This window comes from Phaethon aethereus (genome assembly GCF_964289735.1).
Source record: "Phaethon aethereus genome assembly, chromosome: 1".
In the NCBI taxonomy this organism is placed as follows: domain Eukaryota; kingdom Metazoa; phylum Chordata; class Aves; order Phaethontiformes; family Phaethontidae; genus Phaethon; species Phaethon aethereus.
This window is the reverse complement of record NC_138575.1, coordinates 63,850,681-63,867,298: the sequence shown is the minus strand read 5'-3', so window position 1 is coordinate 63,867,298 and position 16,618 is coordinate 63,850,681. Positions and strand designations below refer to the sequence as shown.

General features: G+C 42.5%; 1 protein-coding gene across 1 annotated transcript in view; it reads left to right on the top strand.

Moving 5' to 3' along the window:
* Positions 1 to 558: 558 nt before the first annotated feature.
* TBXAS1 (thromboxane A synthase 1) overlaps positions 559 to 16,618 on the top strand; it is a gene marked incomplete at both ends in the record, with an annotated part of 233,929 nt that continues 217,869 nt past the window's right edge. The window contains one exon of the mRNA XM_082013978.1: positions 559 to 656. Coding sequence (XP_081870104.1) covers positions 559 to 656 — 98 coding nt within the window. The remainder of the gene's footprint in view (positions 657 to 16,618) is intronic.

The window sequence follows — 16,618 nt, the reverse complement described above, 5'->3', positions numbered from 1 at the left end:
TTGAAAGTTTACTTTGTTCCATTCTTTTAAGGTGTAACCAGTTTGGAGATTAAGTGCTAATGAAGTTTTCTGTTGCAGAAATGCTCCATTCTTGTTACTTTACAGAATGACACTGTTTGTATGCCAGGGCACCACCAAAGGGTCTTTATATTCTTCTTCCATGATCTGTACCACGGTCAGGCTCTCTCCCCCTCTTTTTTCCCCCGCACGTTCCCCAGTTTCCCATACGTGATGTCTAAAAACCTATTAGACAGCACTGATGTCTCAAGCGGTGGGTATGTAAATATTTACTGGCATGGCAGTCAACAACAGCAGGAGGGGGGAAATTGCTACATCCTACCATACAGGGAACCTTCAAGTTCTCTCTCAGAGTGTGCAGTCGATGAGAACGGGAAAGGTTTGCAGTTTGTGCTTGACTTGCTATGTTTTTGCTCTCTTGGTTCCTGTTTTGTTGCAGATGTCATTCATATAGCTGTGGAAGGCTTTATCAGCTCTTCAGGAAACTTCACCCTGCACACACACTCACACCACTCAAGGCTGGAGCTGTAGTGGAGGAAAATGGAGCCTGTTGATCTCCTGGCATTTGCCTCCACAGAAATGAATGGTACATCGGTCACCCTGGCTTTGCTGGTGGTCTTCCTGGTTCTGCTGTATTGGTAAGTGATAACGATGATAAGGACAGCATATCAGACACAAAGCCTGCTGAAGCTCCCCCAACATCTATAGAGTCTTTTATTCCTAAGGGGAAACTGTAAGATAGTTGGCTAGAAGGGATGCAGAGGGGGAGTTGGTTTGGATCCAGAGGTTGAAATAAATATTCACAAAACTCATGATGCTTTATAGAGAATTCTCTCCTTGCAGTATTTTCTCAGAAGTGCTTTACCAACAAACTGCTAACAAAAATTGTCTTCAAAATCAAGAACTTATTATTGTTGGTTTCTTATTAATTGCTGTAGGTCCAGGAACATTGGTGCCGGTCAGAAAGAAACCAAGTACTTGTTGCAGGGTCTTGTTGGACCTCTTCTCTGTACTATGCTGCACACTTGTCCCTTGACAGGTTTCTTGTTTAAGTGTACAGACACTTTAACTGCAGCTTGAATTTCCTCTCTTGTTCTTTCCACACTGAGCAGTGCATACAAATCAGAATAACAGCAGCCCTAATGGTTAGCACAGTAGGCATTGCAGTGAGCGGTGCTGAAATGAAGAAAACCCCACCCTGTCTGGATAATTTATTTCAGAAATTAAAATAGCTGAATTGGGAGTGCTTTTCTGACTGTTTTTACTTGAATACCTCTTCAAATCCTGCCTTATAGTCAACCAATGTTTTTTCTCATTTGAATGTGTATTGAAGAAAAAGTTTCAGGGATGGTGGCAGAAAAAGAACATCTGACAAAAAAAGCTAATCTAGAAAAGAACAGTGATGGCACCATGAGTTTAGCACAACTGTTGCAGCAGTGTAAGCGACAGATCACTTCTGCTCATATTTCTTCATTATTTGACCCTGTTGAACTTTGTTCAACTCCCTTCTGTGTCAAGGGAGGGACTAGAGAGGCTAAAACCCGTCAAGTCAAGCCCATATTTGATGTGTGTTGCCATATCAGGTAGGTGGGTGAGCCTCCTTTCCCAATAATATCTGCCCAAATCATCACAAACGTCCTACTTCCTTTGAATTTTGCTGGGAAAAAGAATGGCACCACTAGATCTTTCATGCTGTTTAGCTGCTGGCCTGTGGGTCTCTGTAAGCTTAGGGGTATGAGAGGCAGGGCAAAGGCACACCCACAGTTCAGAAATGCATGAGGTGAGCTGGTGAGCTCTGGCTGCCTGTGAGACAGCTGGAAGAACCTGATGCTTCCATGTACTATATATCAAGATGTGCTGAGGTCTCTGAAGACACAGAACTGCTCCGTGTAAATGTAGGGTACGTTCTGGTAAATCCTCCTCTGGAGCCTCATTTTCTGATTCCACATAAGGAAGGCTGTTCCTCCCCTTGAAGTGAAGATATGGCAGTTCAGTGCAGAATTCAGTCTTGCTATAGACAAATGTAGCTCTAATAGCAGACTAAAGCCGAAGTTAAGCCAGGCTCCTGGCTATGAGCAGTCAGCTGCTGAATTGAGTGCCTACCATATAAGTTTCATAAAGTCCAATTTAGGATTGAGGTTGAAATTGCTTTGCAGTAGAGGTACGCCATTCAGTGTTTCTCCTTTCCTGGCTAAAGGTGAGTTCTGTGAAGGCAACAAGTAAAGGAAGCTGGAGTTTTACATGGGAAGGTGTTTTATACTCTTACCTGCCAATGGTTATTATTAACCAACCTTGTTCTACAGATACAAGCTGATTTTAAGTAGCTTATAGGTCGCTCTTCCAATGAGAAGCTGGTGTTTCTCAAACTTTCAGTGAAATATGCTGAGGAACATCTGTGGACTACTGGTAGGTTTGCCTGGTGGCTAAGCTGTTCAGATCCATTTATTTCAGTAAAACACAGTGACTGAACCTGTAAGGTTAATGGCTTGAAGCACATCAGCAAGTGCAACAGTTGTTGTTCAAACCTGTTAACCTATTCATTTGGGAGTCTATTTTTTATAAAGTTTTTTTATACCGCATATCTGTTTAAACAAATGAGTAAAACCTAATGCGTGCTCACAGCTTCCTTTATTCGTGGCTGAAACCTTGGGTTCAAGGAATTATTTAAAGAGTATGTAAAGGGTTGCTAATAGAAATGCAGGTTCCTAATTCTAGAGAATGTTTTTATTACAATCATGTTGCATACCTAATTGTCTGTCAGAAAACACAAGTGTTATGTATGGCAGGAGAAATAATAAAGTAATAGCTCTTCAAGTTCCTTTGACATTTTCATTCTAAACATTATTCGCATTTGTTAATAACTTCTGAATTCTTCTTTTTCTAGCTTTTTCTGCCAGCATTGTATCCTTTCAGAAGGGCAGTCATAGGGGAAGGGAGGAATGAATATTTGCCATTGTAAATTTTGTTATGGTAGTAGCTTATGATTGATCGGGGTCATATTGTGTCAACTGTTGTGTGAGTACAAAGAATAGGCAGTTTGTCCAGCTTGTTGGCTGTAAAAGGCTTACAGGCTAAACAGAAGGCAGTTGCAGGTAGAGAAGAGAGTCAATAGATGTAATGCATACTAGAATAGCAACATGGTGATGGCAACTGGCGTGCTATTGAGCTGTTTCCTTAGCACAATTTTTGTGGATGGGGGTACTCGGTGGTTTAAATGACAGCCTTGAGCTGCTGCCCATCGGCTCAGCCTCAGTCGCTGTTAGCATGTGTATTGTAAGGCCAGCTGTGATTTATCACAGTTCAGCTGGCAGGTGGTATCTTGCTAAATTGTGATAAGACCAATCTCTTCACATTTTTGGGTAAGGTGAGGTCATATGTAACAGAGGGAGAAGCCAGGGTTTATTGGGAAAGGGAGGAGAGGCTGTAGCTGCATAAAAATAAACTTCTAGAGAAGATACAGGCCTTAGGAGGAAACTTTGATGATTTGATAATTTTTTTTAGACTGTTATTTATGGTACAATGAAGATCGTCAATAACTCTTTGTAACAAATCCTCTAATAGCACGTCTCTGATTTCTCATCCGTTGTCATCAGTGTAATATGAAAGTGATGCTTGTAGTGTATTATGTCAATTTTAAATCAGTGGAAAATTCAACAACTATAATCCCTCAATGTTTGTCTTCCACATGACCTTAAGTCAGCTTAGGAGAGGCTTTTTAAGGTAGTTGATTTAATGTTGGGAGTAGAAAGAACAGAGAAGCTTTTGGGTACAGAGTCTCTTCAGATTTGAAATGGGAAGAAGAAACCTGAAGTTGCTTTATTTGGTAATCTGTTAATTAAACAGGCTGCTCAAGCCTGCTTGCTGTCCCCCATTCCTGATGGACTTCGTTGTCTCCTACCCTCCCCATCCTTACTACTTGCTCTCAGTAGGTCAAAGTCTCTTCCCGCAGACCTCACATCATGGATTCTTCGACGGCTGTTGCTACCTCATTACTATTGTGATAGACGATGAAACTACTGCTTTACCGACCACAAAAAGGCATAATATGGCTAAATACATAAATGTATCGATGTTCAGTAATACCAGTGGCACAACACTGAGTGCTCTTAAAAAAATCTCTTGTCCATGCCCCTCCCACCTCTTGTGATTTCTACTAGCCAAACTGATTATCAGAATGGTTTTGTTTAAGAGCACTTTCTTTCTCAATTCCAAGGACTGCTGTCTCTATTCACTTAATCTCAGTGAAACTTGGGTTTTTTTCAGGCATGAAATAAACCCAAACACTTAAGGGAGGAATGAGGTTAACATTTACAAATCCCAATGATATTCTCTACTGAGAAATACAGTAGTATATCTATGCAACATATTGTTCATTTTAATTTCAAACATACGCTGAGTTGGGTATCCTGTGCTTGGTTGTAGCTGCAAACATTGTTTTGTGCCTTTCTTTTTGCTGTCTGGGAAGATGTTTGATAAAATGAAAGCAGGAGTTTATCTTGCTTTAAAGTTTAATGTACCATAAGCTTAGCATTATGAAGCAGCTGTCACAGCATTCAGATACCTGTGTTCAAACTGGATTATCAACCCCTTGTCTAAACAAACCTGGGTTTTTTTTAGAAACATGGAGGTTGGACGGGAGGTGTTTATTTATGTTTGTAAGATACACGTCTACCAAAAAAAAACCAACCTAAACATAACATTTTTTTCCTCTGGCCTTAAGCCTAGACATTTGCATACACTTAGATGCAGGAGATACTTAGACACGGGGGACAACATGTGTTAGAGTTCATCAGTTGGTACCATACCAGTGCTAGACCACATCAGAAGTTAATCTCAGTACAGGTAGTATTTTGATACAGGTGACTTCAATACTGTTGCTTGTTTGACATGACTTTACATCTGTGGTTTTGGAAAGGGCTCTGAAAGAGAAGGTTTAGAGATAATCTGTCTCCAAATAAAACTTCATTCTGGTTTCGCAGAACCTTGCTATTTGGGCTTGAGTTAGTTAGGCAAAACTGAGATCAAATAGATCTCAGGGTTTGTGGGGTTTTTTTCCAACTAGATGCCACATAAAACTATATTTTGCACCATTTTTTGCTCCTCAAAAAGTCAGTATTTACAAAAGATGTTTGATTGCTAGAGCTCTAGGCTTACAGTTGAGTGCAGATGTAGGGTGAGCAGGTTATTTTCCCTAATGCATCCAGATAACGCTTCCGGGCAGGTCCGGTAGCAGACAGTACAAAACTCGGATCCCTTCTAAAAGGAGCCCAAACTTTTACAGTTGTCACTGCTGCCATCAAAGGCACAGGGCTGCAAGGACCGCTATGGCTGGAAACAGGCCTGGGTACGGAGCACCAACATAACATCACTAGAGATGTACAGCTCTGCTCTCCTGTCGGGCTCATTGAGTTGAGAGGTCGAGAGAAGCATCCTAATCCTCGGATGTTAAATTATGCCCGTGTGCAGAAAGCACAGCTCCGCAGGCAGCGGGTGCTCAGGGGCTGGTACCCCTGTCCTGCTCCGGCTCTGCCTGCTGAACGCTCCTCGGTCTTGCACATCCCTCCCACGGTGGCTGACCTCAGAGCTGGGCTCTAAGGTTACGGTCCCTAATGGGTCTTCCTCTATTACAGCCTTGTAGCTTCTCAGTTTGCGGTGAACCCTGCGTCAGGTTTACAGGGTCAGAAGGCAGGGAAGTTTTGGTTTTTTACATTCTGTTAACCCCAGCTGTTTTGGGTTTTTTCTCCTAAAAAGGCAATTATGTCAGTGGAAGTCATTCTGCTTCCCTCCCCTTCATTCAAATGTCCCATTATGAAAGCTAGAAGGATCTGACTCAACAGGAAACATCAGCAAACTACTGTTGATGACAGAAGAAACTAACAGATTCCAAATTGTCTTTGTCACGCAGCTTTACATCAAGAAAATCTGGAATTCCCACTAACGTGTCAAACATAATTTGATCCCACAGCTGTGCAATATATGGCCTTGTCTTTGAACTAAATCAAGCATCTCTAGTTGAGCCTGAGAAGGAGCAGAGTAAGCTACTGAACTGTAATTTGGAAAATGCCACACCACAGATGACTTACTTTCTCTGAAAACAAGGTAGATTTGATAATCCAGAATGAAGTTCACTGAGTGCCCTGATTGTGCTGCTTTTAGGTAAACAAAGTTCTCTTTTTCTTTTTGGGAGAGGTAGAACAGTTTTCCATCATTGCTTTTGCAGCTTCAGAGTTAAATTCTCTGGGATGTCCCCAGAGGCTGTTATAACACCTTGGTTATCCTGATAAACGTAGCTTAGCCTCTAGTGCTGTGCAGCTTTGGTTTTGCTTGCTTGCACTTCACTGCAGAACTCAGAGGCCTCTTCTGTTCAAGTTTGTTTGGGTTTTTTTGTTGTTGCTTTTTTTTTTTTTAATTTAGAGATTACATTGCCCCCTGTGTTTATTTGAAGACCCTCAAGTGCTTCCTGGTTTGGTTTTTTTTTTTTGCTTTTGTGAGGTTGCATTTTACCCTAACAACTCCATGTAAAGGAATAAATCTCCAGCCTATTCCTTCTCATGGTCTTCATTTTTTGCTAAACCTTTTCATGCCTCTCCCCATAAAATCCCTCAAGCACAATTTATTTTTAGTGCACGGAGATTCTAGTGTTAATAATATGTTAAGGTAGACCTACAGGGATAGGTTAGCTTCCTTTCACTAAACCAGTATATTTGCCTATCTTCTGGCATCGTCTCCAGATCTAGTGTCCCATGGACCGTGCTGCGAAGCTGCCTAACGCTTACAAATGCCACCAGGCCAACAGGAGCTGGACGCAGCCCTTGAGCAATCCCATTTCTGCTTTCCCTTCCTGCGGGGCTTGGAATGGACTGGGTTGCACAGGCAGGAGAGACTGGCGAGGCGGGGGAATTACTCCGGCTTCTCCATCAGGCAGCTTTTGCCTGGGAGTCTCCTCTGGAACTTCATTTAGCTCTTCCGGCCTAGCACTTTGGTTTTAACTTCTTATCTGCTGTTTGCCTTGGGGCAGGTTGCTTTGTTTATCTCGGGGATAAAGAGTGCCTGAAGGCACCTCGAAAACTAGTTTTGGGTGCTCTGAATTAGCTCGCAGGAGCTCCTGCCTCCATCTGCTGACTGTACTAGGAGCCCGAGGAACTTAACACACTGCTCTTGGTGCGCCAAATGGAATTGAAATTAGATGACGAAAGAAGACGACGTAAACTTCTCTCTCTTGAAGAGAAGGCTCTGCCTGCGTGAGCAGCGAGGCACTCCACCCCGTTGCACAGGGGCTGTCTCTCGCTGTGTCGGTGCATTTAATTGCCAGGCTCAGAGGGGACTCCCAGGACTGCTGTAATTCCTCCGAACAGTGCCATGGACTCTGCTCCCCCTGAACCCCAGGGGAGGATACTGGCAGTTCCTCTGACTGCTCTGCACTGGGGTGACTAGTTTTACATCCTCATGTGCTCCAAAGGGTGTGGACTTGTCACTCCACGCCTTTCAGACAGCGGACCGAGCGTCCTGCCAGCCCGGCTGTGCTCCTTCTTAAATGGACAGTTAAATCAACGGGCAGTTTTGACGGGTTAGACTTCCTCAGAGTGATGAAAAGTAAATCCGTGTTCTCCCTTTTCTTGTCTTCTTCAGCGCTGCTCCCATCATTAAAAGAAAGTTGCCTATATTCTTCTTCAATCCTTTTTGCCTTTGCATCAGGCTTGGTCAATAAGAGTGTTCAGTGTGTTTTGTTGTCATTGCTGGCTCACCGGTAGTTAATGCCTTTGATTGCCATGCCTTGTTCTTCTGTCGGGACCTTTTACACAGTATTTAATGGAGCTGTCTGAAAACTATTTTAAAATAAAATATTGACATATTATCGAGAGATTGTCTTTTATCAGTTCCCCTTGACATACCCGAAACCTTTAGATGGATTTTTCTATCTGTTATCTCACCAGGTTTGTATTTGGCTTTTTTTCCCCATTGAAAGCAAAGTTTACTGTTCCATGAGCTCAGCGTGTACTAACTGCTGAGAAACAGCCAGCAGAAAGAGCTCAAAGTATTTTCTGGTTTGGGTCTGGAAATGCATTTATTTCACTTTCACAGGAAGAGTGGAGGAGCTTCAGAAAATTATGTTCAATGTCTGTCTTTTCATTCCCTCACTTTATGTGCCATTGCTTACACTGACGACAATTTCTTTTAAGTTCTGCTTGTTTATTTTACATGTATTTTCTATGGCTAGAGTGACTGTGCAGGTCAACAGGGCTACAAGAGTTGTAATGCAAGGGTCATCTAGCGTGTAGTAGATTGTCCATATCCATTCCTCCGCTAGTTTCTGCCCTGGCCAGTTGCTTCTTCCACAGTTCTGCAGAACTTGCAGGGTTGTGGGGGAGCAAGGAAGCAACAACCAAGGGAAAGGGCAAAACCTGTTATATTGGTTTGTTTCTTGGATAAGAAAAGAAGCGGGATGCCCATCAATGGCTGGAGAAGGACTGGGAAGAATAGGTGGGAACAGAAGCATATGACTCCAGATGAGTTTTGAAGTGGGTTGTTACAGACTGAGGTCAAGTATGTTTGGGAGAGTTGAGGCTAGAAGAAAGGAGCTGAACTGAGGTGTATGTTAGGAGTAGGGCATGGGGCAGTGGCTGCACGCTTGTGTTGGCAAAGTGAAGTCTACTTCCTTGGAAAGAATAGTTCCTTTCAGCTAGTAGAAACCTTGTGATACTTGTTGGGAGTTGAGGGGTACAGGAAGGATGAAAAGGCAGTGGGCTTTGGAGGAGATGGGTAGTTGGTAACTGTATGATCACAAGCTGCTGCTGTATGAATGCTCTTGGATGAGAACTACTGGCAGAGTTTTGAACCTGTAACCCTAAGTATTCTTTTAACTTATTCAGTAGCAATAAATCTGATGTAATCTGTGCATGCATGTTTGTGGTTTCTCATCCAAAAAGCTCCAAAGAGCTTTTATGTAAACACCCTCTCAGTAGAGCTATAACAACATGAAGAGGTCATGGAGGCACGTGGTTTGAAATGTGGGAAAGACATGAAATATAGCCACCCTGGGAGAGGAAGGAGCAGCTAAAGGATCTTCAGTGTGTTACATGCTAGCATGAAGGACACAGAGTGATGGTGGTCAAGACTGCAAGGGCCTTCTTCCAACTCTTAAAATGTCAATGTGATCTGTTTGTTCTCTGAAGCCTTTAACAAACTTCAGTTTTAAGATTTTCTGAAATACCCGTCATGGGTTGAAACGCAGCAATCTCTCCAAGAGAGACCTCAGTGTAGGCTTAATTGTAGGAAAACTGAGAAGCTATGTGTTTACGTAAGAATATATTTAAGTGAGTAAAACACTAATGTTCTGGATTTTTTCATGTCTCTGAAAGTTACGATGTATTCACCCAGCATGGGACTCTGGGTTGCCCAAATATTTCTTCAGTCAGTCAGGTCAGAGCTCTGGCTGAGTGAGAGACAACACAGCTTTAAGAAGAGCAAACATCCCGTGGGGGATGCAGAAAGACTTCAGATCCAACTCTGTAGCTAATGAAGCGAGGCTGTTCTGGAGTGACGTTCAGCAACCTTCACTTCTAGATATGTATCTGGCCTGCTGTCTCTCATCTCCTCTTAAGAGCTAAGAATAGGTGGTGCAACGATAAAGGATCCTCAGTTTTGTGATAACTATTCCTAGCTATAGCAACAAACCTTGAGCCTTTTGGATCTCAGAAGAATAGTATTTTGAACTTTGTCTACCAGAAAGTTTTAGACTAAAGGTCATTTCTCACAGTTTGGACACTGTCTTCAGTAGTTATGTGTTTAAACTTTAAAAAGTTAAAATTATTAGTTAATGATTTAGTGGTTTCACAGTTTATTTTCTTTCCTGAGATATGACTTTTGCTTAATACAAATGGAAGTGCTATCAACTTGAGTGGAAAACCAGCTGTCTGGTGTTCTCCTAGGACACAGTGCCCCGTTGTTAAATGAGAGACTATCAGATCTTGGGTGTCAGGCACAGAGGAGTGAGGAACCTCCCCAGAGCAAGGTTGCAGAGAGAGCTTGGAGTATCAACTGCGGGCACAAGATGGTGGAAGGACTATAAGAATCTGTGCCTTCGCAGGTCATGAATCTCATAAGGACTGGTGTATTTACAGAGTAAGGATGTTCATACTGCCAGGACTCCGGCTGGGATTTGAAACTTGGGTTTTGGGTAGTTTGTCCCTACCTGCCTCCTCAGCTTTAGTAGAAGCAAGCTATTAACAAGCGTGGTAAGGAGACCCTCATTTCCAGGATAGCTGGTGACTCAGTTCCTCTTTCAAGCCTTGACTGTATCACTGACAGATATTTTTCTATTTAATTTTTGACATTGCTAGGGATTCTGTGCGGTAAAGCCTTTTCTCCCTTCTCCCCCCACCCCTTTTTATTTACGTTCCTGAGTGAGAGCATAGCCGAGCAGTGAGCTCAGTGCCATGGAAGCATTTTATATTTTGAGCAGAGATAAAAATCTCATTCCTTCTATAAACAAAACAAATCAACAGATGATGCCCAGGAGAACCATTTCTCTATAGCCATTTTCCTCCAGCTGCTTTCTATTCTGTGCGGCTTGCAATGCACCGTATGAAATATGTGTGTGCCTTTCTGTGTGTGCAAAACACAGGTTCCCTCCAGACAGTGGCAGCTCCATCATAAAAAACCCCAACAACCAAACACATTTTTTCTTTTATAATGCTCTAATAATAAGATTACTAATAGACTTGAGATGTTTGGTTGTTTAATAGCACGTAGCTTACCAATGCAACAGGATATGCTGGAGGAGCTCTGCAGTCACAGCCGCTCTGTCTTCACTCTGAATGGGTTTGGACTATTGTCGTGTGGGGATGAGGGGCAGAAGTAATCTGAGCGAGTTTGTGTGCATCATAAACGCGGGGGCATGAGGGTACAGAAAAAATGCTGTTTTGGAGTTTGCTGCCCTGCGTGTGCTTGCGTGTGTCCCTGCATTGGTGAGGAGTTCCTCTCTGGTGCTGCCATGGCTTTGTGGCCGGGCACAAGCCTGTTGCAGGAACAAGCCTGGTGAAACGCAATGAGAAATGGCCCCTTCCAAGCCTGTTGGAAGTCCTTGGTTGATGACAGCTCATGCTTTCCTGCTTTTGTTTGGCCGTGGTGAACAGATGAGAGGCTCCGGTGAACAGCCAAAAGCTGCAGGGAGGTGGGAGGTGAGACCCAGCAGCATCATGGAAGGAGATCATGCATGGGAAAGAGCAGAGAGTGCTGGAGGAGGAGCTGGTAGATAAAGTGCACAGTGAGGTCTCACATGCAGGTCAGCCCCTGACGGGGGTGCAGCTTCAGGTAGGTGTCTCTTATCTCAGCAGCATCTTTCTGCTCAGCTCCCCCTCCCAAGATCACAGAATCACAGAATGGTGGGGGTTGGAAGGGACCTCTGAAGATCATCTGGTCCAACCCCCCTGCCAAGGCAGGATCACCTGGGGCAGGTTGCACAGGAACACGTCCGGTTGGGTTTTGAAGGTCTCCAGAGAAGGAGACTCCACAACCTCTCTGGGCAGCCTGTGCCAGTGCTCCATCACCCTCACAGTAAAGAAGTTTTTCCTCACGTTGAGGTGGAACTTCCTGTGCTGCAGTTTGTGCCCATTGCCCCTCGTCCTATCACTGGGCGCTACTGAAAAGGGACTGGCTCCATCGTCCTGACAGCCACCCTTCAGGTATTTATAGACATTGATAAAGTCCCCGAGACGTGCTCCTGTACAGGAGGAGGGTGGCTAAGCCAGATGTTCCTAATCTGGGGCCCGGGGGAGTAATATTTATCCTTGCAGGGGCAGGGAAAGCTGATAAAACTTTGAGCATTGCTGGGTTAATGGACTGTCTTTTTGCCATAAATAGCAGCCTCTGAGATGTGGAGGAACTTGGAGCTGGCGGGGGGGGGCGGGCGGGAGGGCAGTAAAATTTGACAACACTTCTGGTTGTCTTGATAAAGCGTGGTTTAGAACTAAAAAAAATACTGTGGTTTCTTATACAAAAAGCTCCCGAGAGCTTTTATGTAAATACCCTGTATGTATACATGTGTGTATAAACATGTGTATACATTTATATATAAAAATATGTAGCAAGTGACTTGGAACAAAGAGCTTCTAAACAAGCAGCAGAACATAACTGATCTGATCCTTGGATAGATCACGCTCAGTGCCCAAAGCAACCCCCTTATCCCATCTGTAGCCAAATGACTTCTGGCAGCTAAGGAAATAACCTTGGGTAAAACCAATAGAGCTTTTATAACAGGGACGTTAGCTATTGACCCTGAATGTATTTTATGACACCACCTTGGTTTTGCCTTGTATATCTTCATTCCGTGGTTGATATGTTGTTCTGCATTTTAAAAAAACCCTGCAGTCTCTACCCACAACTCCGGTATCTGTCATTGCGGCACTCGGGCTGCGAGTTCACACTCATCAGCGCTGGATCATTCTCTAAGGCAGATCTGATCTGGGCCGGCGTGGGAACATGAGACCATTTCGATTTAATTAATTGGAGTTCAAGACAAGTAATTTATACCATTTCTGCTGGGAGAAGATGGGCCATACCTGATCTGGTTCAAAGTTCACTTTTCCGTATTAACAAATTTGAGTTAACAGAGCTTGTTTGTACCAGATCAATGCTTTGGGTGGTGTGGCTGGGATGGTTTTGATCAGAGGCTTCTTGCCCTAAACCTGGATTTACTGTATCATTAAAAGAGGGTCTCAAATTTGGTTGAGAGCTCAGTTCCATTTACTTTGTGCAATCGCCCCACTGAAGTTAGGGAGCAGCAACAAAAGTTCAGTAGAATTTTCACCAACTGCCAAGTGCACATGAATCAATTTTTAAGAATTTGTATTTGTGAATGTATTTCCCAAGGTCATTTACTTATGTCTGAGCATTTAGGCTTGTAGCATCTATGGAGCTCAAACTCAGAGCTTTAAGGAAACGAAAGGTAAGCGTTGTAACATAGCTGACTTCTTTTTTTTTCCAAAGAAAGAAACTGTTTTAGGTGCTTAGTTCTTTTGAAGATTTGGCTTTAAATGAGGGTGGTTAACAGTCAGAAATCTTGTCCCAGTTGTAGATGGCAATGGCTGGTTGTTTTTCTAAGTGACACTATTTTGTGTCAAGTTATAGCACTGACTGTAAAATTTAAAAATGTTTTGGTAAAGTTTTCATGGACAACTTGCCTCAGTCATTATCCAAGAAACTCTGAATTCTTAAATAACTGCTCTAAGCTGATTTACTAGTGCAAGCCCTTTAAATTCACAGGCTGAATTCAGCTTGCATCGCCTAGACCAGTGGTAAGTGTTGGTTTTTTTTTCTTTCTTACCTGAGAACAGTTAGAAGTAATTCACTCACCTTTCAACTTTCACATGGACCTTTTCCTGACTGAAAAATGTTGTTAAACATAATATTGATACAGTAAAAGAGCAACCCACACAGAAACCCAAGCTACAACATAAATCCTTCTCTGAAGTTACTCACACTGGTTATGTAAATAAAAGAAAATTGATACTGTTTGCAGAATTGTGATAATATAGGGGGAATTGCTCTTATGTGGTAGAAATTGTGTGCACCTATGTGTGCCCACCTATGTGTCCACCCACTCACCCACCCAACTCTTTGTTGGCTCTCTAGCTGGCATACATAGAACAGAACCACTACCTGGGCTGGAAAATGTCCTTTCTCAAGGTTTCAGGTAGTATCATTGCAGTGACTGTTTTGCATTTTTCTTGCTTGGCAAAGACCTTTTGACTAAAAAATATATATTTACTCTGTTCAGGAGGAATTACTGTATATAGTCAGACACTAATGACTCTCAGTTGAATGTGGTGGGTTTTGGTTCCCATTCCAAATAGTTTGTAGGGATATGGTGCGCTAAGGGATATTTCAGCCCTGATGACTGTTGATCCCCAAGGATGCATCTGATTCATCTATGGGTTTTTTTATTTGTAAATTGCATTGCATTTGTAAATAGCTGGTGGCCAAAATCATTATCAATATGTTAATTTAAAGATCAGTCAGCATTTTCAAAGGCTGGACAGTTTCAAGAGCTTTCTCTCAGCAAGTTGGAGGCTTTGTCTTGTAGACTGTGAGCAAATTGTTACAAAACACAAGAGAGTTGGTAGGAGTTTGTGGAATCATAATTAATTGACAATGGTTTTTCAAAAAACACATTTTCCAATTTAAAATAAGCTGTTAAAATAATTTAGAACAGTGTTATGGTAGTCCCTTGACACACATCGGTAGCTTTGGGTTAAACATATAAATAATGCTGAAAGGACTATATTTAGTTCCAGACTGATCCAAGGACAACTGAAAAACTGAAGGTCAAATAACAAAATGAAGAAAAGAAAATTATAGCTCTCCTTGTTCTGTTCTGCAGCATGCTGCTTGGCAGCTATGAAGGTTCAATACTGGGGAATTTGTCACATACAACTATGATTTGTACTTTAAGTAAAGCAAGTAATCATGAAGTATGTGTACTTATCAACAAAAGCACATCACTGAGTCTTGTCACACTGAATCTAGACAGCAGCTATTGAGTATTGCAGAATTTCTGGGGCCTGGATATTAAAAGATCTGTGAAAGACCAATTAATCAATGACGTTTTTCCCTATGCTCTGTCTTGACCCTTGGGCTCTTGTTGTTTCTGCCTGGAACTGAGCTAAAGTGTAGCCAGGTGCTAAATGGTGGGCTAAGACCATTGCTTGCTTTTTTTTTTTTTTTTGGTACAAGCTATTAAAACTGCTGAGCAAGAGGAACTTCAGGTCACTATTGACTTGGGAGAACTAGAAGTTTGTGCTTGAGCAGCAGTTTGTTTAAACAGCCCAAGTGCAGAGCTCAATGCTTCCATTGGAAGAGAGAAGGCAATGAGCTTCAGCCCATCTAAGTCAACCCTCTGGTGGTGGTGTTTTTTTCCTCCCTGATGGAGGGACCAGTCCAGACAGAATCCGAGGTAGGTGCTAGTCTGGATTCTCTCCACCTATGAAAAACATCGTGGCTGCAGGTAACACAGGCACTGTTAGAGCCACAGGACCAGCTCTTGGTGGGTCATGCCTATTTGTTCAGCTGAGGATCTGCACAAGGATGGCAAAACTCTGAATGCTCAGGCTGATGATAAATTGATGAAGATTGTCGGTGATGTGATTTGTGCAGTCATGTTTATGCGATGTTTCACTTGACATAATCTTGCCAAGCCTGATCATGCCTGCCTGTCTTCTTGCACAGCTCCCCTGCACACCCAAAGCATTTGCCTGCAGGACAACCAGGCCACAGTTCCTGGGGTATCTGCTGGCCACTTTGCTCCAGCCAGTTGACACATTGTGACTGCCATGCTTTTATTAGGGGATTTTGGTCATACATGGTGTAATTAATTATTTTCAGAGGCTTTACTCCCTTTAAACTGGTTTCACACTAGCCTCCTCCCTGAACTGTGTATGAAACCTTATTCAGTTGAAACTACAGTGTAGTATCTCACAGAATAGTGGGGTTTTCAAATTGGGTAATATAGTTTATATCAAATGTGTGCATTGTATGGACAATGTCTTATCAGACAAAACATTGGCTACCAGTTAGGTGGAGACCAAATGCATCTTTAGCGGCCCTCAGAAATGAATGGAAATACATGTGGTCCAATTTAGCTAGCAACTTGTCCCAGGATGGATGCATTCAACTCTGAAACTGCAGCATTCAGAGGAACTGGCTTCTTTTTCTTAGATGGAAACCGTGTCTTGCATAATCTGTGTTTTTGCAATTTCACTTTAAATCTAGGATTCGCATGTCAGAGATAATGGAAAACAATGATTTTGTTCCAATTATTAGCTGGCTGTTGTATACATTTCCTATGAGCAAATCTATCTCTCTGTCTTTTAAAAATATTTTTGTGCATGCTGTGTCTAAAAATAAATCAAATTAGAGGCCCAGTAATTAGGGCCATCCCTTCAGCAATGAGTTAATCTCTTTGGAGAGAGTTAATCTCTTTGGAGAAGCGAAGAACAAATCGGGATTGTCCTCAGCCAAAGTCCCAGCTGATGCACCATTTTTGGTACCTTTTTTCCTTCTTGAATTTATTATATGTTTAACCTTGACTGAGTTTTAGAATACGGTGTGAACTCAGTGATGGTTTAGAAGATTGGTTGAAGTCTCATCCTGGTGTAGGCCTGTGTAAACGGAATCTTGAAATTTGGCCTTAGAAGGTTATATAAAACACTAATTCTTGCAAATGTGTCTTTTAACAGACACGTTTCTAACAAATGGTTGTTTGCCCACTTCTTTTTTCTTTCAATATTTCGCGGAGCACTTACATGAGTGGTGTATCTTTTCATTAGTTTAGTTGTGCTGTTCATTTATAGCTCCATTTCCTTTACCTCAGACTTCTACAGATTATTTACAGACTAATTCTGAGTTCATGAACTTAGATATGCCAACGTACGATTTTTTTTTAACCACCAGATACTCATGTTTTGGGTGAGGAATCCCTGGGCAGAACAGGGAGTTCGGCAGTGCCACCGGTGAATGTGGGTACGGCTCTGGCTTTGCGTATGAAGCATGTCACTTGCATGTGCATGCGCGAGATGAGAAAGAGGAGATAAATTCCCGGAAC